Genomic DNA, 27,212 nt, shown 5'->3' with positions numbered 1-27,212 from the left:
AACTTCACAAACACACTTCACCTAAACAACAACTGCAGAGCTCGATTAAGTACAGACGGAAAACATCAGGACGGAAGAAAACAGTCTGTGTGGATCTGCCGCTCAGTAAACAACGACAAACACACCTGGAGACATTTTTGCTTCCTGGAATCTAAAAAACAGCTGGTGAACTCCTGAACATCAGATGAGTCTGTCTTTGTCTAATTTCTCCGCTCTCAGAAGATGCAAAGCTCTCACAGTCAGGAGCACAGTACAAACAGGACGGACGACTGTAACAAGATGTAGTCAGTCTGAGGAAGGGGGGCTTCACAGTGAGGTCTCCAGGCTGTGCAGAGGGCTCCCTGGACACGGTGGCAGGCTCGCTGAGTTGGATTGGATCAGACCGGCCCTGGAGGCGTCCTTGTGCAGTGGGGTGATAACGTCCATGGCATTGTTGTTCTGGTTGGGCGAGGGGGGTAGGTTGGACAGTCCTGTCAGCGGCGGTGGGATAATGATGGAGATCCGTTTGGTGGGGGCCTCGTCCTCGCCTTCGTTCTCATCAATCAGGGGGATATGAGGCTCCATGTCCTCGATCCGGAACTCGGGGTGGATCATGAAGTTGTGGATGGAGCTGCGAGCCTCGGGCGTCTCCAGGCCTTCGTAGGGAGACACGCTATCTCTGAAGGCATTCACCACACGGATCTGAGAGGCAAGATGGACATGGTCAGCTCAGGGTCTGATGGAGGAGCCAGGTGTGTCATTGGATGCTACGGAAAAGTACTAGAGTTTTTTTCCTCCTGGGATTCATTCTCATCATGGATAATAATATATCAAACATTTGGCCAACAAAAGTAAACAAAGATTGACCCTTTCTCAATGAAATGTATGAATTTAATTACCTCCGCCGCCAAAGAACTTGTTAAGTACTGAACACATTTCCACAAAATGATGTGGAAGTTTTGGAAGGAAGTGGAGTCAGATAAAGAAGATTGAAATCTTCCAACTAAACCTTGGTTAAGAAGATGATGGTTTAATAACCATTGTGAAAAAAAATATATAAATACATAAAACCTTCACTTGCACTTTGTAGTTTGGCTTTTTTGAAGCTAATGCACTTATATGATTCTTGCTGTTCTGGGTCTGTACCCTCATGGTTGAATGCACTTATTGGAAGTTTTGGATAAAAGCATCAGCTAAATGCGCAAATACATGAATTCCTTTTTCACTTTTTCGACATGAGAAGACGGTTAGCTTTGGCGGAGGTATGTGCTCTCAGAGCATCCGATTTTTCTCCCTTTTGTTTTTTTATGGTGATAAACTTTTTGTGCCTTTCTGCTGCTTGAAATAAACATTGTTTGCTGTTTCATTTATTAAGATATGGTGTCTTCTGGTTATAACTTTTTGATGTCGGACACAAATATAAATAACCAATTGCAAACTTCAGTGCAGCTTGGGTCAGAGTTGAACAAAGCTGCACTTCCATGTCCTGAGTCTCTAACCCAGGTTTTCCTTACAAGCTGAAACCATATACCTGTGTCTGGATGCGGTTGAGACCACGGCACCAGAGCACCTGCCCCTTCCTCAGCTCCATCTCAGCGTGGTCGATCTCATCCAGGTCATTCATCTCCTCCAGCTCTTCCTCAGGGATCTCCTCCTGCTGCGTGCCGTGGCCTGCTGTCTTCAGGAACTTCAGCCAGCTGGTGGGGACACTGGACACCAGCTGAGAGGGGGACCAACACAATATTTTATGATTTTGACATCCATCCTGACAGATCTGAGACTGAGAGGCAAAACGATACTTTTTATTCATTGTGAAACTGTAGCGGGTCAGAGAACATCAGATAGTTCTTTGTGGCCCAGGACGGATTTGCATTCAAACAGCTGTAAGAATGTGTACTTGGTATTGACCTCTTGTGCCCAAATCACTCCAACAGATGTTAACACCAGATCAATACAGGGCCTGAGACCACTGCTCTTGGTAGAAACTTTGTATTGACTTATGGGAACCAGGTCATTATTCCCACTACTGCTTATGTTAGATTATCAATCATTATCATTTCCCGTCGACTAGGCACTATAAAAATAAAGTTGTATGAACCATCACAAAAGCGTTCTCACCTGTCCCCATAGGAGGCTGCTGAGGCCCATGAAAATACACCACAGCCACTGGTCGAGGGTCAGATTCACACAGCTAAATGGTTTACCACCAAACTGCACGATGACCACCTGCAGGAGGACAAAGTCATGACATCACACAGGGACTCTCTCACCACTTAATGTTCACCACTGATGTCTGCCTTGCCCCCCCTCACCTGTATGAGCAAGGTTCCCAGGACAATAGTGCAGAAGATTGGGTTCTTGAAGACGCCCTCGAAGACGTTCCTCTCTCCGTGAATCTTGCGGGCGTTGAGTTCGTTGAAGATCTGCATGAGGACAAAGGTGTTGAACACGATGGTGTAGTGCTCAGAGGGTGGTGCATGGAGGGGGGTGTTCCTGCCGCTGTCGATGTCGAACAATATCTCGCCTGGGAGAGAGAGACACAGTGATTAATGAAGAGGCGTAGAAATCCATTTTTACATGTCAACATCCATTTATAACTTTAATACTGTTAATGGGATTTAAAGAGTAAAATGCACTGCAACATCAGCTATTATTGTTATTTTGTTATATGTAATTTTACAAAATATTTGAGGCAATTACCCACTAATCAATATCAATTGACATTTTTACAGATACAATGAAATAATCTCTTACTGGACTGAAAAAAACTAACAGAGATATAAGAAATATTATGTTATCATGATATCAATTCACGTGTGTGAAAAAATACAGCAAATATATTTAGAGGGGAATTCCAGTATTTTTCAATATGTTCATGAATGTGGCTGTGTAAATGAATGGTGTAAACTCAGTCCAGTCCAGTACATCACATGTGCATCTCTCTCTCTCTCTCAGACATATAATGAAAATGGAGGTGGAAACGTGAGTTCGAGAGAGGAGTTTGAATTATTCTGAATATGGATTTTACTGGGAGGAGCTATTATGGCTGGGTCTCTTTCTGATGCGGGCAATGACGATGAAGCATTTGACTTCTATGTCCCGTCGCAGTTTCCCCATAAGATTACATTATAGCTAATGCCCCCTTATAGCAGCTGCTGATTGAGGCGTCTACCAGACCGATTCCAAATATTTTGTAAGTACCATTCATTTACACACCCTGGTTTATAAACGTAAGCCCCAGGTATAGAAATATGAATTGCCCTTTTATAGTGCAAAGAGTGCTGAAATCATTTCTGTTATGCAATTTTATCTTACACACCTTACATACAGTGGTTGATAATGTCAGTGTATGCATGTATTCATATCTATATAAAGAAATTACAGGTTGCTTAGCTTAAGAGGCTTATATGATCATTAGCGTGCGTTTGTTTATCAACCCCACAATATTTACAAAGCAACAAATTCACCTCTGAAGAGTGTCCTGGTGGTTCCTAGTCTTTGTCAAAAAGTTATACCCAACTTTGGATCACAATTCACTCACATCTCCAAAGCCATTTAATTGGGAAATATTTTAGATTTTTTTGTTTTCTAAGACCTGCTATTCGAGTCTTTTCTATGCAACTAGAATGGAAACAGAACATCACCAAGGTGGTCTCAGTTATTATGATGCATATGTTCATCATTGGCTCTAAACTCTGAACCACATAAAGCTATGTTGTGATCACTGACCGAGGAAGAGCAGGATGAAGATTAGTGTCAGCTGGAAGATGGCGTGTCCAAGAATGTTCTTCATCATGGTGCGGGAGATGAGTGGCTTCTTTCGGCCGTATGGGTTCCTGAGCAGCAGCGCCTCGGTGGGAGGCTCGGTGGCGAGAGCCAGTGAAGCGAAGGTGTCCATGATGAGGTTGACCCACAACATCTGCACAGCTTTTAGAGGAGAGTCCTGGAAACATGCACAGTAGAAATGAATACATAGCATTATATAATAATTTATTTTTTAGTTTATTATAATAATTTGATTATATAAATTTAAAAAAGCATAAAATCAACATCTTCAGATCAAAATTATCTTTTCGAATTTAGTGTTTGACTCTCAGAAAGGTTTTGGTTGTGATTTTGCTTCATGAGAGGTACATTTTTTAACTTTTGAATGGTTGCATTGATTCAATGCTGTATGTGTCATGTTTTCCGCAGTGAATCTAAGATTTTTCTAAATCAGGGGCTTCATTTACACAGAGGGGCCAATTACATCGATGCACCATTCCTGATTCAATAAGGTGCACACTTGAGTCATTCCGTGTGTTCTTTTAGCTATGTAGCTATGATTCACACCGTTGTATATATATTATGAAAATTGTTTCTTGTTCAATCACACTGTGTACTTTGGTATTGTAAGTAAGAGACTATTTAGTAAAAAAATCCTTCTGATAAGACAGGGGCACTTCAGGAGACTGAAGATTTCAGTTGGGGCCAGCGCCTAGAACACTAATATATCTTTTATAGAAGCATTGCAGCTTCTGTATAAAAGCTTTATATCATGGGTGCCCACACTTTATTGGCTTGTGAGTCACTTTTTAAATGACCAGCTCAACATGATCTACCAACAAAATAAATATATTGGCATTGCTGCCGACCCAAAAATGTACTGTTTTCCAGGACGGGTCGGACCCCCGGATCTGCCGTCACGCACACGCCTGTGCATCGACTGACTTAAATTAAAAACCAGAAAAACATGAATCCATTTTGTTTTAAATGTCAATGTGATAATGGTCTAAAAACCAGGTAGAGATTCTGCAAATTAACCTTCAGATATAGGAAACAACCTATGTCTACAACAAGCTCTTCCATTCCAGTCCACCTGGTGGCAGTAGAGTCAAATACTTTTAATCAACCAATCATGTTATACAAATCGGGCAACACTACAATGACAGTAAACATGAAGGAGATTCTGATCATGCTAATGTAGATCATGATTTACTGATTTGAAAATAAGATTATTGAGTCACAGAGCAGATTTTTGGAGCTATTGCAGAGATTGATAGGCTGAAATAAAATGCTGGAGTACTCTACCAACCATGCTCTTTCAATTCAGTGCTGCAACCCCCACCCAAAAGGAACTAGCCTATGAGCAGGGACTTTTTAGCGGGTAAAATGATTTCTGAGGAACTTGATGCACAGTAAAGTGCTTTGAGCGGTCATCAGCACTAAAAAAGTTGCTATATAAATACAGACCATTTACCATTTACCCTATTCCCTGCAGTGGAAATGTAACGTGTAGCTGGTGTTCTGATGGTAGGAGTGGAAACACATGACAACACAAACTCTAACATGGACTGGTATTCTGGTGGACCCTCAGACAGCATTGGTTTGTGTTGACTCTAACCTGGGTAATGCAGGCCCCGGTGAAGGCCACTATGACAGCGACCACGTTCACAGTGAGCTGGAACTGCAGGAACTTAGAGATACTGTCGTAGACGTTCCTGCCCCACATCACAGCTTTCACAATGCTGCTGAAGTTGTCGTCCGTCAGGATGATGTCAGACGCCTCCTTCGCCACATCTGTTCCTGCAATGCCCTGTAGAACACAGCACGTAGGTAATTTAACCTGACTTAACCTGATCCTGAGCTGAGGTTTAGACCATCAACAGGAGATTGAGGCTTCTACTGGTCCAGAACCTGAATGTACCTGCATGCTGTCAGTCTGCATGTGAGGGATACTGATGTGATCATCTTTAATTTATAAATTAAATCTATCTGAACGCAATTGATCAAATGGATGATAATAGTAAAGACCAAAAGTCAAATCTATAATCAAATCTAAATTCAAAGAGTGATCAATTCTTTGGCATTTAAAAATACATAACATGTCATATACCTGAATGTATAAACTAAAATAAACTACAAACTGAACTTCAAAATGTAGCAAATTAATATGAATCTGATTATTTTATAATGAATCAACAAATTTACATCACCTCTCATTTTTTGTCAAATCACGTTATAGTAAGTTGATGACAAGATCCTTTACATATTGATAACTATTATTTTCTGTTTTATAAAAACTGTATGAATAAATATAAAGAGACATTGAATGTGAATGTGACTGTTAACTAGAATCAGCAGTTTGATATCATTGACGGTCGTTACCATGGCGAAGCCGACATCAGCTTTCTTGAGGGCAGGCCCGTCATTTGTTCCATCTCCTGTAACAGCGACAACCTGCCTCTGCTCCAGCACCGTGCTGTCGATGATACCTGAGAGGACGACACTCAGATTGTCTCAGATCAAATGATGAAGACGTGTCCCAGGACTCTGATTGTGTGTTTACATAAGCTAGAATTTTGATTTTCTCTGCTGTTTATCACTTTTTTTTGGCTTTTATATCTTTTTATTAAGATATAATGTGTAATAACTCCTCATTTAAATGTCTTAAAACAACTAGACCTATGTTATACATTTTGTTGACCTGGGTACTTACATTCTCAAAAATGTTGCAAAAAAGGTAAGTTTCATGTTAGACGCCTTTTAATTGCACCATATCAGCTTTGCCCATCTCCGCTATAACTTCTGGGGCAAACAACGTATGAGGAACTTAAAAAAACAAACACTTCTAGCCTGTTTGCCAGTTAACTGTTTTCACCTTCCACTGTTGGTATTGGTCACTCTTGCACAGGGGGACCACACGACTCAAAAGGATTATGAGACAATGTGGTGAATTCAACAACTCCCATGATCCCACTCTGCCTCCCAACTTCTAAACTAGGTGTCTGTACTACAAATGCAAGTTCAACATACCCAAGACATCTTTCCGATATCCGGGTGAACTTAACCTAATCAATCAGGCCAAGTGGGCACATGAAGCTTGTTATCAACTGGTTAGGTCAACACAGATTTTCTTCATCAAGATCTGAGCATCTGCACATGAAAGGGGATGTGTTTGCTGTTCATGGCCAATCACCGTCATGGACAAGTGAGCTGACAGCAGTGCCGGATATTTTACAACGAGGATCGAACTGTTATGTTAGAAAATATGAGGAGAAAAAATACATGATACAGAATAAAAGAAACACAGTTACAGCTGCTAAATACACGAAGAAAGCTGGTAAAATGTCTCTGATTGTGTGAATGTGTAAGTAACGAAGCCCCTTGTGACAATTGGGAAGAATATATTACGTGGCCACAACATAACGTGTGGGAATGAGATAAGTTTCTCGAGGCCATGAGTTCTGAATCTGTACATTAGAAACAAGACCTGTTGAAATGAACTGAAGAGGCCTCTTGGATGAGTGATAAAATATTTCACTCACATGACATAGCCTCTATAATGAGCTTTAGTTTGCACCATGGCGCAAGGTACGTGACTGTGCACATTTGGTATTTTGGTGACAGGATGCGTCTGGCGCATCTGGAAACAGAGAGAGATTGAGATCTACTGGGTGTGTAAGCAGCGGAGATCGACTAAACCAACCAGACATTGTTTTATACTTCCCTTTAAGGAGAGTGTACAACAGTGCGGTGTCAGTTTTGTGAGGGTTGACTGTTTGAGTCTCAGCAAGAGAGGAGGTAGGGATGGGGACTGTCACAAGGTAAATCTGTAAGCTATTTCCCCCATTACAAATAAATATTTAATTTCATAAAATAAACCTACTTAGAGGAGGAAATTATCAAACTCTAGTTATCCCGCTGCAAAAACACCCAGTACATCAATTACTCCCACAAGAAAAGAAGCGTAGAGCAATGCAAACAGTCCTTGGTTCTGTTCGGCTCCAGCTATTGACAAAGGTTTATCATTTGCCTGCTGACTAGGAAAATAAAGAGAGACCAGATCACACCCATGTTGTGCCTCCCACACTGGCGTCCTGTTTGTCACAGGATTGTTTTTAAAATCGTACTTTTAACTTTTAAATCTCTTAACGGACTGGCACCGTCTTACTTATCCGAACTTCTCTTTATGCACACTCCAGTAAGGGAACTGAGATCAGCCACTCAACTGCTCCTCGACAAGCCTCAGACGAGGCTAGTAACAGGAGGTGATCACGCCTTCGCAGTAGCCGCCCCAAACCTGTGGATCAACCTACCACTTCACATTAGATCTGCCCTGTCTTTAACACTATTTAAATCACTACTAAAAACACACCTGTTCTCCAAGGCTTTCTTCTCGAGTTGAGTGTGTTTCATCGCAGCTGATTTAATTTATCTTATCGTATATTTTATTTTTAGGGCCCGAGCACCGAATGGTTAGAGGCCCTATTGAAATTGTAATGATTATTATTATTTTTCCGGCAAAAGGATGGGCTTTTTTAGGGCTTTAACGTGCTCAAAAAGTTATGAAACTTTGCAGTAAATTAGTAAGTGGTGAAAATTTACGTATTCTGGAGTAATTTGAAATGGGCGTGGCAAAATGGCTCAACAGCGCCCCCTGGAACCAGCCCCTAGGTTTCCACACAACTGTTTGTCACCAAAATGGGGCAAGAGGTGTATCGTGACTAATCATGAAAAAAAGTCACAAGGGGCATTATGAAAAACGCAACAGGAAGCCCGCCATTTTGGATTTAGTGGCCATTTTGGCGATTTTTACTTTAATGTACTTGTCCCAGGGTTTTCATCAAATCAACTTCAAATTCAGATGAGTGTCATCACAACAAGATGGAGAAAAAAGTTGACTTAAAAAATCAACTTTTCGTCACACCGTGTGAACGTGGCGTGGCGTCAAAGTTTGATTAAACGCCATCAAAACACAAGGTTCTGTATCTCAGACATATTTGGACCAATCGAGTCCAACCTATACACATAAGACAAGGGTCCCGGCCTGATGATATCTACACTGAAATCATGACTTAATATCACAGCGCCCCCTGGTGGCAACAGGAAATGTCTGTTTTTTTGCATGTCTTACACTTCGATGTATTTCTCCTCATCCACTGACCTCAACCATGTCAAACTGTACCAAATGGGTCTCAAGACATTGATAATGAAGATATAAGATTACTGTGACTTTGCGTCAAACACAGTATTAATGGCGTGGCATCAAAGTTCATGAACTCGCCGTGAAACACGAAATTGCTGTAACTTCCGTGTTCATGGTTCCATCTCACTCAAACTACATGTGTGTATTAACATCCCCCCCCTGAAGATATTCATATGGTTTTAAGAAATGGGCAAAAAAACTGACTAGCGCCCCCTAAAGGTCGGCCCCGGCACTACAATTGGCCGACATGTACAAAAATTGAGTATGGCATGTGTCTTTTCATAACAAACAAATAAGTCTCTCGGATCGATATGTTAGACCAAACAGGAAGTCCGCCATTTTGGATTTAGTGGCCATTTTGACCATATTCCACATTTTTACTTTGACATACTTGTCCCAGGGCTTTTATCAGTTCATCTTTAAATTCAGATGAGTGTCATCACAACAAGATGGAGATAAAAAATGATTTAGGGATTGTTTTTTCGTCACACCGTGTGACCGTGGCGTTGCGTCAAAGTTCATCAACTCGCCGTGAAACACGAAATGCTGTAACTTCAGTGTTCATAGTTCTATCTCACTTAAACTACATGTGTGTATCAACAGCCCCCCCCGAAGATATTCATTTGGTTTCAAGGCCGTGTGACCGTGGCGTCCCAGTTTGATTAAACGCCATCAAAACACGAGGTTCTGTATCTCTGACATATATTGTCCAATCAAGTCCAAACTAGACATGTAAGACAAGAGTCCCGGCCTGATGACATCTACACAGAAATTATGACTTGAAAACACAGCTTTACATTACTTGCACTATGATGTCTGACGTTTTACTGTCCTTTTGTTGTACCATTACACCTGTAAAACACTTTGATCAACCAAGGTGTTTTAAATGTACTATACTGTATAAATAAAATTGACATTGACATTGACATTCCCTCTGATGAGAATCTATATCTTTTATAAAGACACTCATACGAGTAGGTCAAAGGATTTTGTGGGTCTCTGAAGACCCTTTTCCTCTTACAATCCACACCCAGCTCCACGGGAACCTTTTATTTGATTATTCAGCATCAGTTACCATGGTGATTTACCCCAATATGAAGAGTGAAAAACGCCGCCCCTTTCATGTGCACATACTCATATCTAGAGTAGGAAATCCTGGGGTGACTTAACAAGTTGAGCCTGATTGTGATTTTTAGGTTAAATTCACTCGGATTGATTTTATTTTCTACTGATGTTAAACTATATCTATGTTGTGCATTTTAAAAGGGTCTTATGTGTAAATGGTACTGTACCCCAACCCCTCCACCTGGTTGAATTGTTACTGACCTTTGACCAGAGTGTGTTTGTCCGTTGGCGACGATCTGGCGAGGACTCTCAGGTTTGGCCAAATCTTGTCAATACGCTCCTGCTCAATCTGTAGAGAATGTAGAGACACAATTATGAAGTTTTTGTTACAAATCATTAATTTGGTTTAATTTCACTTTATCACAATTAAGTGCTGCTGCTGCCCCTTACAGCAGTGGGCTGAGAAAATGTTTACACTATTTAAATGAAGGAAAATTCTTTGATTCAATAGATCTCAACCCTGAGGGTGAGAATTGTGCTAAAGGAAAATGTGGAGGGGGTGTTAAGACAGCAGTAGACTTTAGGTACACTCCGGACAGACATTGCTGTGTTCTGGTCCACTGTGTGTTTGTCTGACCTCTCCCAGCTCGTTTCGGATCAGTCGGTTGAACTCTTTGCCCTCCATACACACAAAGTCGTCTCCAGGTTGCAGGATGCCACATTTGACTGCAATGGCCCGTGCAGTGTTGATGTTGTCTCCGGTCACCATGCGGACCGTGATCCCGGCCCGCTGGCACTTTCGGATGGCATCTGGTACCTGATGAGAACAGCATCAACAGGTAGAGAGTGTTAGATGCTGACATTCATGTTAGTTCAATGTTAACATTGACAGCTGTTTCTTTAGGAAGAGGTTGTGAGTTCATCATCAAACTTCTCTCCTTTCATCACCCAGGGCCGCCTCCAACAGTGGAAAGTACAATGGAGTATTAAGGCCATACTGACAAAAAAAATATATAAATCATATTGTGTTGTAATTATGTAGCAGTATAAGGAGCAACAAAGTCATTATATTACGAGAATAAAGAAAAGAGATACTATGAAACCACTCTGAACACCAATGCCAACGTTACCTTTGTGTTATCTTTGACTGGGTTTTCATTCTACTGGAGGTAGCACGCTAACCAGTTGGCCCTGGCCAGACCAGCTAGTCTCATCACTTTCCAATAGTGAGTCACTGCCCTGAATAAGTAATGCTGCTCAAAGGATGTTTTATAACCCTTTGTAAACACAACCATGGCTGAAGGTCTTGGCAAGAACACCCTCACTGCCACACTCTCCCAACAATAAACCACATTTGGAGAGAAAATGTACATATTGCACCTGTATTATATTTACTGACATCACCATTCCTCCAACAGATTGTCTCTGCCTGACCTCCACCTCCTGTAGCTCCTAACAGGATTTCTTTACGGCCGTCCTAAATATCTGCACAGAATCGGAGTATCCCTTTCTACGAGATGTGCATGGAAGAGCCATTATAAAGGGTCATTATCAAACTCAAAAGAGACATGATCATAATGTTTAAGGAACCTCTTCCTCAGTTGTTCTTAGAGTAGGGACCTGTACTGTGTATTTTCTCTGTAATGATGCAGAGCTGGCCCCAAGCAGAAGTTAATTTGCAGCCCCACCTCTTGGTGCCGCAATATTATTGACCATTGTCAATGCCTGAGCATTCATAAACGATCTAACATACTCAATGTCAGTTTTGTTAGATGTAGCTGTGTTACTTATACCAATGCCAGCCTTAATGCTTCTATTGTTTTCGATGCATGCACACAAGGAACGCATGACTTCTGTCGGACAGATTTCAAAAATGAAATAATGCTGATCCTATACGACCAAATCAGCCTTATATTACTTTAATGGTGCAGGCAGTTACTCTTGCTCTACCAACAGTCAAAACTAAAATGAAGTAGATGAAACAAAAATTGCTATTTTGAATAAAGATCCAGGGCTTTGTTTGTTATGCTATAATGAATCCAGAATGACACAAACACTGCTCAGTGAAAGCAGTGAGCTGGTGGAGACCTTTGAATAATTGTGGCACAAAGCAGACGTTAGGAGGAGTCAGGCTTTAGTGTTAAGTGCACAACCAACATGTCTCAAACAATCCCTGACTCTGCCTTAGAAAATTTTAATAATAATAATGATGGTGTAACAAATTATCTGTAGTTTACCCAGTTACAGACGTTCCTTCTTAAGCTATTCGTAGTTCCGTAGTGTAAGTGCCTTAAATGCATCACCTGCAAACTATCGACAGGTGCTGCTGAGCTGCTGCACACAGTAATACACATTAACACAGTACCACCGCAGAGCACCTAGCTCAAACGTACACTACACTCACTGAGACATTTGCTTTGATACGAGGGGACAGGCGGGGCCTTGCTAAATTTGCGGAGCCTTACGCAACGTGCGTAGTAAGACTAAAGGGAGGTCCAGCTCTGGATTAATGAGGCTGACGTACCTCAGGTCGCACAGGGTCCTCAATGCCAACCACAGCGATGCAGGTGAGGCCGGTGAGGATCTGGACCTCATTGTCCCAGTCAGGCTCTCCATCAGCTGTGGGGAAGTCTCTGTAGGCGAGGCATATAGTCCTTAGGCCCTCTGAAGCCATTGGCTCAATCACGTTCTTTATCAGGTGGTCTCGGTCCCGAGATTTGAGGACATTGGCTTCTCCGCTGCCCATCAGAATTTTACAGCACCTGGATTTACAGGACAGAGTCATGTCATTGTCACCTGACTGAGGCTGGAGCTCTGTCAGCAGCAGCAAAATGAAACCTACTTTCTGAGCAGGATCTCAGAGGCCCCCTTGCTGAACATTCGGTAGCTGCCGTCATGGTTCTTTAGCACAGTACTCATGGACTTCCTTGTAGAGTTGAAAGTGTAGACCTTGAACAGTCTTTCCTCTGGGATCTCATTGCGGATGGTCTGGTAGTCTCTGTGCAGGTCGAGGGTGAGTCCCAGTAAGGCACATTCAGTCTTGTTTCCCACCTGGCGAGGGAGCCCGCCCTCCTTCTCTGGAGGCTGCAGGAATCAGCAGCAGAAAGGAAGTTTAATCGCACATTCAAGTTTTATTTACATGGTGTGAAAATCTTACTTGGAAATCATCAGCACATGATAGCAACGACAAAACAGCACCAGCTATGAGATGCAAACATAAAATCTTAGGATCTTTCTAGTTCCATGTTATATTTTAGATTATATGCTCAGACAAAAGCCTGCTCACTGTTATTAGAATCCAAATCTGCTAATTGATTGGATTGATGAGCCAATTAATTTTTTTATGTTTTTTATGAAGAAATCTTATTATGTTTTATGCATTATGCAACTTATTGTTTGTACAATAAATATCATCTGGGCCCACCCTCTCTAATGTGAGGATGATCAGTGAACTCAATACCGTGTTTTTAGCATTGTGTTACTGAGACAAAACTAGACATTGAATTACGTTTCCTTTGGATATGGAAATTGTGAGGGGTATTTTTTTTATGTGTTTTGACCACGGTTTTCCACTTTTTCAACTAAAGACCCCTTTATAGCCAGACAATGCTTTCTTGAAACCCCTTGTCACAGCTTGTTTGACTCTGTAGTACTTTTAGCTTGAAAAAAACCCATCTACATTTGATGTAGCTGTAATGTTTTAACTAACTAATCTATTTTTGCTCATCATGTCATGAACTTTGTGTTTAACAGTTACAAACCACAGTTGGGGAAATGCTGATACATGAAACAACTCAGAGTTATTGATGATAAAAATAAATGCGAATGACCATCTGAAGAAAACTTATAAAGAAATCTCTTGTTGGGACTGTTAGCAGATGAACCTGTTTGTGTCCTCTGTGTCTTGAGCAGTGGATCTTGGAGGCAGTGATCAGATGAGTCTTGAGCCTATCTGGCATCTCTCCAAAACACCATGGCTCTCTCAGCCAAATGCGTAAATCAAAGAGCTCCCTGAATGGAAAGCTATTTTTACAGCTCACCATGATCTTGGTGGTGTAGGCGCAGTTGACCCCAATACCCAGGATGAGCAGGTCCAGTATCTGGGCAGGGATCTTGCTTGGCTCCGGCACCTCTTTGTAGTAGGATCCTGCGATGTAGGCCTGCACCACTCTCATGCGGTTCATAGTTAGTGTACCTGTCTTGTCGGAGCAAATGGCTGTGGCGTTGCCCATCGTCTCACAGGCGTCTAGGTGGCGGACAAGGTTGTTGTCCTTCATCATTTTCTGAAAAAGAGGAGAGCAGCGTTACATTTACGAGACACTTACAATAAAAAGGATTGTATGGAGAGGGTCAAATGAGTCCACATGTACATTTCTCGAAAGTTCAATGCTACAACCAAGTGGAATAAATAATCAGAGTAACAGGCTTTATAATTGCGTATACGAGGGATAGTGTTTTCTTTGCAAACCATGCATGGAGTTACCAAGGGTGATAATTTCCTGAGCAAATTGATTTGGCTAAAACCAGCTGTGAGCATCATCATCATCATTACCACCTGACATCAGATATGTTAAAACAAAGCAGCAGCTTCAGCCGTTTCATCAGAAAGGTCATTGGACCTATGTGTTCAATAATTAAGTATAAGCCAAAAATGATTTTATAAAACATTGAAATGGCCCCACAATAGGATAAAGATTTCCCAACCCATTCTGGAAACAGACCTTGACTGAATAGGCCAAGGAGATAGTGACAGCCAGAGGGAGACCTTCAGGCACGGCCACGACCAGCACTGTCACACCGATGATGAAGAACTTCACTAAGAACTGCACGTAGATGGGCATACACTCATTGGTCCAGGGAACCCCTTGAATCCAGAAGGTGTCGATCACAAAGCGAGTGATGAGGATTAGGACGGTGAGAGACGACATTATGAGACCTGAGGACAAAGATGGACAGACAGGCGCAGAGAGACAGGGACACAGAGAGTAAGTTAAGAACAGTGTGGAGCAGTGAACAATTATTATGTGCTTGTATTAATCAAGTACCAGAAGTAAAAGAAGAAACTGTGATGACATATTGTAGTTTTCTAATTGTTTGCTGTCATTTGTGTTGGATGAAGGCCAAACTACAGATGTACAGATCTACAAATAAGACAGCTTCTACATACTTTGGCTGTATGTCCCTATAGGCAAATAATGCACAACAACAAAACATGTCATCTATCAGGCTTATTCAACCCATTGTTTTACCATGCTTTGTCCAGCACATCTTCAATATGTCATGTATGATACATGTGTACCAGTGTTGTCGCAGATCCTCTCTCAGGGGAGTGTGGTGTTTCCAATTCACCTTTCAACCACCACTTTTCACTATTGTGTCTTCAAATAAATTCATATACAACCATCTCTCTCAAACATGACAAACTGAAGTAAGTGATTTGATTTCATGGTGGGTGGAAGGCAGAAGACAAAAACTATATAGAAGACATTTGGGTCTTCTGGTTGTGACATGCAATAATCATCACTGCTGCAAAACACACAAGCTGTTGCAAGGAAGGAACTTGTTGGTCCTGAGGGCAGAACTAAATATGTGTCAAACACACTTTTCCTCATTCATCTGATTCTAGCTGTTCACACCTGCTTTGCCGATCTGCATAGCCAGTTTGGTCAGCTTTCCCTGGAGGACGGACTTCTCCTTCTTTGGAAGGTTTTTCTTCTTGTCTGGTTCTTCGTCCTCGTTGAGCGGCTGCATCTCCACATTGGCTCCATCCTTGTTTTTCCCTGCAGAGGACACAGGAAGTCAGTGAGACATTTAGCTGTTAAGTCACAAATCTCCACACAGGCTGAGACGTATTGTTTTAAATTAAGTCAAGAAAATTTTATTCGAATTTGGCTACAATATTCTCACATGAAAGCCAGTCGTCAAAAAATGGTCGAGTCTTCAGCAGCAGCCACATAATAATAATGGATAAAATAATTCCTTTTAGCTTTCAGCTGCAGGCAATGAAATCAACCCTTCTTGCAGAGGTTTCACATTTAAAGGTTACATAGGAAGGGACAGATAGTTCCTTTCATTTGATTGACCAGAAAGCATTAAATAGAAAATATCTGCAAAAAAGGTTGAATTTCGTTGATGTATCGTGACTTTTAACAAACTCTAAAAAGTAGAAATGATGGTAATGGATCAGTGATTGCAGATGTCTGCAATGCGGCAGGGAGTCTCTTGAGGGGATGAAAAGGTTACCAGTTTCATGGTTGTGATAGTTGAACCATTTCAAACTTTGATACCTGTGACAATGTATCAGCAAGTCTCCGAGATGCAGGCGCAGCAAGCAATGTGCATTTGTTGTGTGTTGTAAAAACATGGTAGAAGGGTGGTGTAAATTTGCCCATAGCTAACATCCACTGTCGCCAAATTGTGTGATTAACAAATGGTAATATTTTACTGTACTGACTACTTGGGTCGACGTGTCCACTTAACGTAATGAGTTGTCAATCTTCTCTTCTCTGCTCCGATGAATTATTAAAATACTATTGCTATCTTCACAGAAAACATAGATATTATTTTAATATAAATCTTGGTGAAATTATTTCTGTTTGTGTTTTGAATATTTTCAGCACATTTATCAACACAGCGATAATAATGATAACCATGACGATTTCGGCCACCATAATCATTACACAAAATGTTTACACCATTTCATCTGCAGTCTCCATAGAGTGTTGATGAGTACAAAATCAGTCCAACAGTTATGTAGAGTGAACTTCACATTAGTGATATTCTGTTAACCTCTACAACCTAGAGTCATTATTCAAAGTCTGTGTATCTCTCTTTTTTGAGTGCAATCACTCTGATAGTTACTGCAACATGCACAGCAGCATGAACACCTCAAAACGTGAATGTGAAACTGACAGGACACCCTCAATGGTTGCCATTGTCGCTACATAATGGGAAGGGACGGGAGGGCCCATATTGTCAAACTTGTGAAAAGGCAACAACAAGTGTAATTCCCAGGTCGCACGAAACAGGGGACCAGATTAAAAAAATTGAACAATCTGCAGCCATCTTGGCAGGTGACAATCATGGTCAAGTTTGATTCGGGACAACCTTACCCTCAGAATTCACACACTGCGCTGGTGTGTGTACCATGTGCACAGTATACTACATGTACATGTACTGTCTGAAGTATTCGAATTGAGATGCAGCATGTAACAATATGGCCGCTAAAGGGGCGGGGCCACAACATTGTGGGTCAACATGTAAGTGGTGTTTGTCTTTTCCCAGTTTAGGTTTATGGTACTGTGTTGGTGAATTTGCATCAGTATGTATGAGTCAGAGCAGAGATCCAAGTTATGCACTAACCAAGTAACTGACAATATCTGTTCTGTCTGTCACACACACTGTAGCTCTCTGACAGAGTGAGGATATCTGTGTGTGTGTTGAGTGTGTGTTGAGTGTGTGTGAGAGCGTGCTGATCCCAGCTCAGTAATGAGGTTATTAGTGGACAGGCAGGCGGCAGCAGCAGGCAGGAGAAGAAAGCAGCTGCCAAGCTTAAGGCCGATAATCTGCTTGGACCTAATCACCATCAACCGAGTCAGGAGCACCTGCTGCTGCTCAGACTGCAGGGACGCATACGGCACCATGTGGGCCCACAGGGGAAGGAAGTGGGAGAACCTGCCAGGGGACCAGGAAATGTGAGCTCACCACAGACTGCAGAATCCACTTAAGAACCATGGTCCCCGGTAGGATCTTTGACCAGTCTGATCAGAACCAGTGGTGGTTTTAGGATTTTTCTACTTCAAGTGACTTCAAGGGGCCAATCATCAGTTCAGCTGGGGCCAGTGCCCCCTCTGGCCACGGCCCTTGATTGTTTTTTGATTGACTTGTTTCGCAGCAACTGCAACATCCGTCACTTCCCAAAAATAATCTGTAATTTTTCAGTCTCGCCTAGACAACAGTCTCCTAATCAAACTGCCAACATACACTTCTATAACGTCACTCCTTCAGTTTATATGTGAGTATATTATTATCATTTAAAAAATATACTCACATATATCATTATCATTATTCGTATTTTTTATTCTTATTACTAATCTAGTTGTCTGACTGATGCATCACCATCACAGATGACTGATGTGAAATGCTTGCTGGGATACTTACTCAGCTCTCAAATGGGCGCTGCATTCACAGAGTTCTTAGATAAAAATGAACTTTATTATCAGACAGTATTCAGACTGTTACGGATGATGTCACACCTGAGCACAAGAGTAGACTGAGAAAGGTAAAGCTCCGCCTGTCGTCCTCTAACCTTATGTTACTGATGGACAGTTAAGCTGAAGCTTCACATTCACTCACAGAGTCGTGTGAGATAACTGACAGTACTGAAGCTGTGATATGCTGCTCACCTTTCTTGCCTTTGTCGTCTTTTTTACCTGCAGAAGAAAAACATGCAGCAGCCATAAGTTATTTATACAAATATAATGAGACATTAATACAAGATTTAAAACACCATTGATTCATTAGAATCTACGGGGGCCCTAAGGGGACATGGGGAGGGTTGTGCAAAGCTCAGATATCTGCCAGACCACAGTGCTTTTCAGCTTGCTATTTTTTTCTGTGTGGAAATTAAAGTACAGGAGTTATGTGTTAAAGTTGGGAAGATATTCACAGATTCGGACTTTACGGATCAATATCTCAATAAACAAAGCATCTTTAAAACACAAGTGAAGCCTCCTTCCAATCAGAGTAATGTAAACAACCAGCTTTATTTTCATCAAAAGAAGCAGAAATCTGATCAGGAGGAAAACCATTGGTCTCAATGCACAGCCGGCAGTGAGACAAGTGGGCAGGGACAGTCTACAAAGTGCAACACCGAAAACACTTACTACAAAATATATAGCAGCACTGCCGTAAACAGTATTAAGTCCCGAAAATCAATACACTCATAATGGTCCTCTCCTGGTTTGACTAACTAAGACAAGCTGAAATGCACTGTGGTTTGACAGATATCGAATGCACCAGAAACTTAAATCTTTTTTTTTAGCCCATATATCCCCTTAGGGATCCATAATAATCAAACACATTAAAATACTCTGCTGTTGAAATGTTTTGGGAAATCTGCATAAAACCAACACAGCAAAAAAAAAAAGGCTGACCTTCGGCCAGGCCACCAATCTAACGGCACAGTCACATATACATGAATTATGATAATTGCCTTCCCAGTCAAATTACGTGTCATTGCTTGCTGAATGTGGGGACTGCAGGATGTGACGCAAACGGCAATCAGTTGCTGTTGTCAGTTTGAGATTGTGGTAGTTGTTGTTGGTAAAGTTGTCATCTCAGTGGCTCTATTTTTTGGACTGTTTATAATTTTCATGTCCGACATCATAAAGCACTGGCTTATTCAAAACAGCTTATATCAGGATCATCTCCACCTTGGCTCACTATTGAAACTACATACTATGAAGTGGGGTCAATCACACAAACGTCATTGCTATTGGTTGAGGCTGTGACATTGCCGGTCAAAGTTTACCAGAGTTCAACTCCACGGGAAGCCACGCAGCAGATTTGCCAGAGGAAGCAAATGTTGTAATCGTTCCATCGCTCGTACAGCGAGGAACTGAACAGGAGGGGAGGGTTTGCCACTGCTACAGTCATGAATGTGTGACCGTGGCCTAAAGCTTCTTCCTTGTCAGTGGTTGGTCTCTGCAACAGGCCCACATGACTCCCAATTAAAAAAAACATCTTGATGTTCATTTCTCAGATTTGGTGTGGATGAGTGAATCTGTGTGTCTCAGATTGGATCCCTGCTACCTCTCTCCATGGATAGACTGGTGTAATGCAAGTGTGATAATGAGAGGGAGATAACTATGTTACTGTGTTAGTATGAAGTCACTCAGACACAGAGATGTACTGAAGTAAAGATAGAACTGCAGCAGCTGAAGTGAAACACCTCCCCTTCATATGCTCAACTTACTTTTCTTGTCCTTCTTCTCCTTCTTTTTCCGCTCCTCTTTCCTCTTTTCTTTCTCTTTCTTCTTCTTCTCTTTCTCAGCCTTCTCTTCACCTTCGCCCTCGCCATCGTCACCAGCGCCGAGCAGTGTGAAGATGATGCCAGTCTGAGAGTTCACGCCTACAGCGGTGACCAGCATTTTTCCAGAGCCCTCCATTACATGGGTACCTGAGAGAGGGAGACGAGTATTATGTGACAAACTTATGTGACATCTTCTAGACTCCTGGTCACTGCTGCATAAGTAGCTGTATTATGTCCACTGTAAAAATAAAATGTAAAATAAAAGATATGTGATGGAGAAGGGGGTAATTAAAGTCACAAATGCATGAGAAGAAATTAATTCAGAAGAAAATAACACACTGATCTGAATGAAGTGATAACTTTGTGTCCTTCTGAACAACACATGCCATTTGAAATGCCTGTAGACATAACCTGCAGTATCTTTAAATTCATCTTACATGGTTGTAGTTACAGATGCACTAAAATGTTGTAATTTTGATTACATTATTTTCTCTCAGACATTTATGACTTTAATGTCAGAAATTCCTAATTTACTTTTCCACTGATCCTCATTTAAAAAAAAACTACAATGGCCATAATACACCATCCTAGCGACCTGTGTGCACAAAGTCCACATTAACAAATTAATTCCATTGTGTTTATGTGTGTAGAAGTTGCTATTACTCTCCGATACTGTAGTAGGAGCTGCGGCCAACTCTATAACAAGCACACTCGAGAGCCACTCTAGAAGAAGAAGGCAGCTTTATGGCACGTTTCACAAATGGTAAATGGTAAATGGATTTGTATTTATATAGCGCTTTTCTAGTCTGATGAAGACCACTCAAAGCGCTTTACAGTACAGTTTCACATTCACACACACATTCATACAGTGCATCTACTTGCAGCACTTTGTTATTCTATGGGGGGCTATTTAGGGTTCAGTGTCTTGCCCAAGGACAGTTCGGCATGCAGATGGTTCAGACTGGGGGTCGAACCCCCGACCTTCAGGTTGGAGGACGACCACTCTACCCCTCAGCCACAGCCGCCCTAATGCCTGTAATCTTCTACCAGGCTCCAGGCTGCTGATGATGCTTGGCAGAAGCTGGAATAGGACGTGATTGTGTCGCATATAGAACAAACCAATGAGCAAATCATGAATAAGGAGCCATGTTCAGTCAGTGTGGCTGCAGGCTGCTTCAATAAGAAATGTCACTTTGGTTCTAAGTTGTGTTATTTCAATATGGGAAGCTCAGACTCAGCAGGAGAAAATCAAAAGCAGAAATTGACTCACGAGAGCTGAGGTCACAACTTACTTTGTGTTCATGTGGTGTGGGTATTATCAGAAAAATTAGTTCCTCCTGGTACATGAGTTGCTCAGTTGCTGCCGTTATCACTTAGATAAACGAATAAAGGATTTCAAAATCAACTCTAAATAGTAGCTTTTAATTTGGTCTTGTGGAATGTTGTGCTTGTCACTTGCCATGTCCATCTCTCACAAGCATCTACGCTATTTTTTAACCAGTACAGATGATTTTATGATCAACATCCATTCATTTTAAATTAATTTCACACCTGATCTTTTTTCTACGCGAAACAACAACAACATCACAACTCAGGAAATGGGACCTTCCGAGGAGCGTGTGAATGTACTGTTAATTTATAATTCGATGTGAATGAAGCACCTGACAGCATCATGAGGTCTTCACTGACGCTCTTCTTCACATGATCGGACTCTCCGGTCAGAGAGCTCTCGTCGATCTTAAGATCGTTGCCCTGGATCAGGATGCCGTCAGATGGGAGAAGGTCACCTGGGAGACACAGAGGTACGCTGTGAGAACAGGTCATCAGGTCATAATGTTACATCATCATCAAATTGTTGACTGGAGCAAATTTAGGTACAACATGGTGTACTCAGTGGAAGAGGACATGGTCACTTAAACTAAACTAATTATAAAAACACCATTTATTGTTTTTTCACAAACGTAAAAAATCTTATTCTGATATTATAATACATCTATATATCCACCTGCACCCTGGACCTTTCCGAAATTAAACATAAATATATTCTTTGAGGGTCTCTTCTAGGCGTATTGTGAAAAGGTGTATTAGCAACTACACTTTGAAGAATAAATTAAAACATCACCTAACAAAACCTTCAAAATGATGATTTAGATCAGGAATTATCTTATGAAAGATTGCCTGATCAAGAATATGTATCCAAAAGGTTTGATATCCAGCTGTAATCATCACACAGCATATATTTTACTCTACGTGCTTTTTGTTCTCTCACCATATTTGACTTGTGCAATGTCTCCGACCACGATCTCGGACACATTGATCTGGATCACCTGTCCACCTCGGACCACAGTGAACTTCTGCTCCTGCTCGATGCGGTTCTGGAGGCCGCGGAACTGCTTCTCCTTGCTCCAATCATTGAAGGCCGTCACCAGGACCACGCACACCACGGACAGTAGGATGGCAGCGCCCTCGATCCACCCAGTGTCCGACTCGTCCTCGTCCTCCATGCCGCCAGCCGCGCTGCCACAGTCTGAGCAGGGGCAGCGACAGTGTTTAAATGTAATTAGATGTTCCATTGCTTCTTCACACACTTCAGCAGTGAAGCCTGACAGGAGGTTTGGGTGGTTTCTAAATTCTAAGGAATGATAGGTATGTATGGTTTGATTTCAAATGACTGATGAAGATAATGACCCAGATCATGTGAATCCTGCCAGGTCAGTGGTCTGCTTTAAAATGCTGTTTTTCTGAAGTCTCAGCTTTTCGTAGGAGGGTGGGGTCTCTAAACAAGACAGCACTGACGTATAAAACCTACAGAATCACCCCAGAAGTGTAAAAACAAATCCTGAAGGATACCTCAGGTTTTTACTTGAAGTGATCCTGAAATAAATGCAGATGTACTGCTGCTGCCATACCTGGCATCTAATACAAGCACATTAACAGAAAACAGGAATGGAATGGTGTGGATGGAGACAACAAAACGAGCAGAGTTACATTCCCCGGTTGAGTTGTATTTTATTTTATATTTTAGTATCAGAGACCAATGTTAATATAGTATTTTTTTTATTTTAACGGAAGACATTAGTAATATGTATTAGGCTTCATGTACTTTTCACATCAGAAAAATATATTTATCTTAGATGTAAAGATCAACTCACTCTGTCTCTCAGCATCTGGCGGTTTGTAGAAAGAAAGCCCAAGTGAAATGACGGCTGCCACCTCGAGGATGATGAGCGTGACATCCTGCAGGGCTTCCCACACTAACTGCAAAAAGGTCTTTGGCTTTTTAGGAGGGATTACGTTCTGTCCAAACTCCTTTTTCCTTCTGTTGATGTCGTCAGAGTTTCCATCTAGACCTGCATCAGGAGACACAAACACAACATCAGCACGTCCTTCTCCTGACATCTGTTGATCCTCAATGACACTCACTGCAGGTGATTTAATATTTATTTGTAAACACAAATATTAGTCATATATTTATAAGGCTCATATTTGTGGGATGAAATTGAGACAGATTATTCAATGACACTGATTTAACAGCACAGACCTCCAGTTTCTCCATCTTTACAATCTTATGTTGTACGGTGTACTCTGTACACCGCTTTTACAAGACGCAATTATGCAAAAATGTTAATGTTTTTCTAAGGTGTTGGATACACAAATATCCATGTGACCAAAAAAAGGCTAAATATATGAACAAACATCAGAGACAAGATGGAAATAAAAAGTCCAGGATTTAATTCGGTACCTGACAAAATCTTATGGCCTATTATTGTTGCAGGTGTTCTCTACAAACCTGAACCTGAATTGAAATGTCAGCTCCATCTTTAATTGGGACATTATTACGTACATAAAAAAGATATAACTCTCTAAAAGTCACTGTGAAAATATACAAATTGAAATGTTGCATTGATACATTGTTGGAAGGGTGCAACATCTTGAGAGAGAGAGAAGTCAGCATCTTTGCAGGTCTGTTTCTGTCGAGTGCTGCTATTGTCCTACATACATCTAACTGAGGTTGATGTACTTTTACTGTCACAGACTGAAGTTGAATTTCTCCAGGAGACAGTCATTGGCTTTGTAACTCTTTCAGGGGATATTATTTTACCCAGCTGCTAATAGGTTCCAGGAGCTCCACAAAGTATCAAGAAGATCCAACCTATGAGCTCTGACATTGTATGCGAATGCAGACTGTGACTTTTTAAGAAGATTCAAACCACTGTGTGAACAGTATACTCACAAACTATGTTCAACAAAGAATCGAGAGAGAAAACAACAGAAGGGTAATGTGAAAAAACATATTGGATTCATGTCACAAAATCCATCTCAAAGAGTCTTGCAAGAAATTTCCTAAATGTAGTTTAGTATAAGGCAATGTGAGGTGCATCAAAGCGTATTTAAATAAACTACGAGTTAATTCCCTGAATGTGAATTTGAAGAAATGTTGACAGTGGTTTCTGATGCCGGGTGTTTGTGTGTCTGCAGCAGTGTGGAGTTGTGTGGGAGCAGGGAGCAGACAGGTTTCCTCTGTGGAGCAAAGCAACATGTCGGGACAGGCTCAGCTGCTCCCACTGGACACACAGCAGCTGCTGCACCACTGCAACTGACTCGCTCGCTCTCGGCGGGGTTTAAACAAACCCTTCTCTCAATGCTGTCTGGAAACGCTACCTGATAAGGACTTTCTTTTCACTAGGATTAGACTGAATGTAGAAGGGTCTACCCCCCCTCTAGGCTGTCAGCCCAGAGACACAGAGAAGTAAAGCAGCGCCATGGATTTTCTACCGATTTCAAGCTGCTGTTGACATTTTCCTTCTCTCTGTCAGCGGGGTGTCAAGATGCTGAAAGTGTTTACTGAACGTGTGCAAGACGGACAGACTGAATGAATTAATGATGAGTAGGAAAATGTCAAAGGGCAGATGTATGAGAAACACATTTAGTCCACAGAGACACACTGGGTCCACTGTGAAATCATTGCACAACTTCACAACAAACAATAAAGCTTCACTAATACTGACTGAGATAGATCAACTTTTACAGGAATGAACTAAAAACCAATGAGTGCATGATCCCTTTCTGATTTGTATTACATGTGCTATCTTTATTACATTTTTTAATTACCAGAAAGCAGAAGAGAGGTGTTGCTCTCCTTCCAGATCGGAAATCTTGATAAGCCCCTTATCTTATTTGAAAAATTTAAATCCTTTTAAATATCACACAGATATAACCAACGATACAGTCTTAACATCACGCAGCTGTAATAAATGAAAGCCCTGCAGGTGACCACGACCAAACATTTCCTCCTCCGCTGAAGAGGCACTTTCCTTAAAGTATGTGTGTTTTTTCTCTTCAAAATAGACTCAGTTTTTTACACGGGCTTTCCAATATACATATGATAATTTGGAGCTGATGAGGCAAAAGATACTTTTTTTTTTAATGGTGAGAACATGATAGTATAACTTGCTATATACTTAACAAGATGCCCCACCTTACTCATTTCCACACAGACACGTAGCCTAAAGTTATCACTTTGTCCTTGTAAGATTTCAACCTTATTCTCAAAATATTTTACCGTTAGGTAGTCTTAATACTCAAATAATTATGCCTGTGCATTTGAATTAATCTTAATTGAAGCTTATTATTAACGGACTAGAGCCCACTGTGTGCATCTCTGATTGTCCTGAAGCAGACAGAGAGCAGAGCAGGTTCAACAGAGGCTGCAGGTCATGGTCGACTTTGACCATCGCAGTCAACAGTCCCTGGAGCCAGGCTGTACATGCCCTCTGTTAGTTTAACAGTGTCCACACTGGGGGAGAGGGGTCCCTGAGTCACTGATGGCAGGGCATACAAAAAATCACATACCACTGTGGCTCTAACTGAAAACAATACACTGGATTTATGTTGGAGCAGATCTAATTTCCTGGGGTTGATTTAAGATGAATTTCTTTTGATGCTGTGAGGACACAAACCAACACAGAAGCTGTATTTACCTTGGACAGGTGAAGTCTTCAGTCTGCTACACAGCCCATTAACATCTCCATAACTTTTCTGGATCCTGGTCAGAGCCTCCGGTCCTCTCAGCTCCATGAGCGAGCGCAGCTCCTGCAGCGAGCAGCTGAACTCTGCCTCGTGGTTAACGTCATCACGTCGGCCGTGTTTGGACCCACGAAAAGAGTTATTGGCCATGTCTGCTCCTCTAGGGCTCGACAGAGGCCTTCCCGACAAACACAGACTCAGTGGTGGGCCTGCGGTGCAGATGTGGCCTTACAGGGACTCTGTGACTGTACAGGGAAAGACAGGGACGGTTATTTCAGAGACCTCTGTGGTGAACAAATGCATAACTGTGGAGAAAAGGTAGAAATATTACCATATAGAGTACATGACTGGACTCAAGTGTTGTGGCTGGGCGCAGGACAACAAGGTCATGTACCTGATATTAGCTCTGGGGTGGGATTATACTCATACTACTAATTACATGCAAATTATACATGAGGGGGTTTTAAAAGACTGATATATTTTAATTATATCTAAATTTGGCTTTTCCTTCTACTGGCAAACATTTAAAAGAAGGATTTGCTGACACTCTTGGATGCATCACACAGATATTACATGTATTTGAAAAGTTTTTGGTGGTTTGTTAATAACTTCTTGTGGGAGTGGGGATTAGCTGGGTGAACTTGGACTCTCAGCTCAGTTCTTTTAAAATCCTAACCTATCTTAAGGTACCATGCTGTTTTTTAACCAATCGCATTGTATCATATCATTTTGTATACCCTCATATTGTAATGTATCTTATTGTTTTGTATCGTATCATATTGTACCATAACGTATTGTTTAGAATCATCATATATTTTTGTATTGTACATTATTGTACTATTGTATAATATGCTATGGTATGGTATGGTATTGTATGTTATGGTTCCATAGTATACAGAATCATATCGTATCATATTGTATCATTTTCTATGGAATAATATTGTATTGTATGGTATAGTGTGGTATGCTATAGTACGGTATAATATGGTTGGGTATAATATGTTATGGTATGATATTAAATAGTAAGGATTCATATCGTATCATATTGTAGCATTTCATATCCTATTATGATTCAGATGGAATTCGAATTAAATACATTAAAATATATAAGTAGTCAGGTAGGTAAAAAGTTGTTGTAGT

General features: G+C 41.3%; 1 protein-coding gene across 1 annotated transcript; it reads right to left on the bottom strand.

Annotated features, from left to right (window-relative positions):
* Nucleotides 1–306: 306 nt before the first annotated feature.
* LOC133008943 (plasma membrane calcium-transporting ATPase 1-like) lies at nt 307–26,260 on the bottom strand. Its single transcript, XM_061076328.1, has 20 exons — nt 26,027–26,260; nt 23,198–23,395; nt 22,315–22,572; nt 21,707–21,832; nt 19,989–20,192; nt 18,418–18,444; nt 15,649–15,792; nt 14,734–14,948; nt 14,053–14,295; nt 12,855–13,096; nt 12,537–12,774; nt 10,650–10,829; nt 10,274–10,361; nt 6,127–6,233; nt 5,363–5,554; nt 3,709–3,922; nt 2,292–2,503; nt 2,098–2,205; nt 1,511–1,699; nt 307–681 (listed from the first exon to the last, which is right to left on the bottom strand). Exons 1-20 carry the CDS (start codon nt 26,220–26,222, stop codon nt 307–309), a joined length of 3,756 nt encoding a protein of 1,251 aa, XP_060932311.1. The 5' UTR covers nt 26,223–26,260.
* Between the last annotated feature and the right edge of the window lie 952 nt (nt 26,261–27,212).

This window comes from Limanda limanda, chromosome 8 (assembly GCF_963576545.1).
Source record: "Limanda limanda chromosome 8, fLimLim1.1, whole genome shotgun sequence".
In the NCBI taxonomy this organism is placed as follows: Eukaryota; Metazoa; Chordata; class Actinopteri; order Pleuronectiformes; family Pleuronectidae; genus Limanda; species Limanda limanda.
This window is presented reverse-complemented; position numbering and strand designations above follow the sequence as displayed.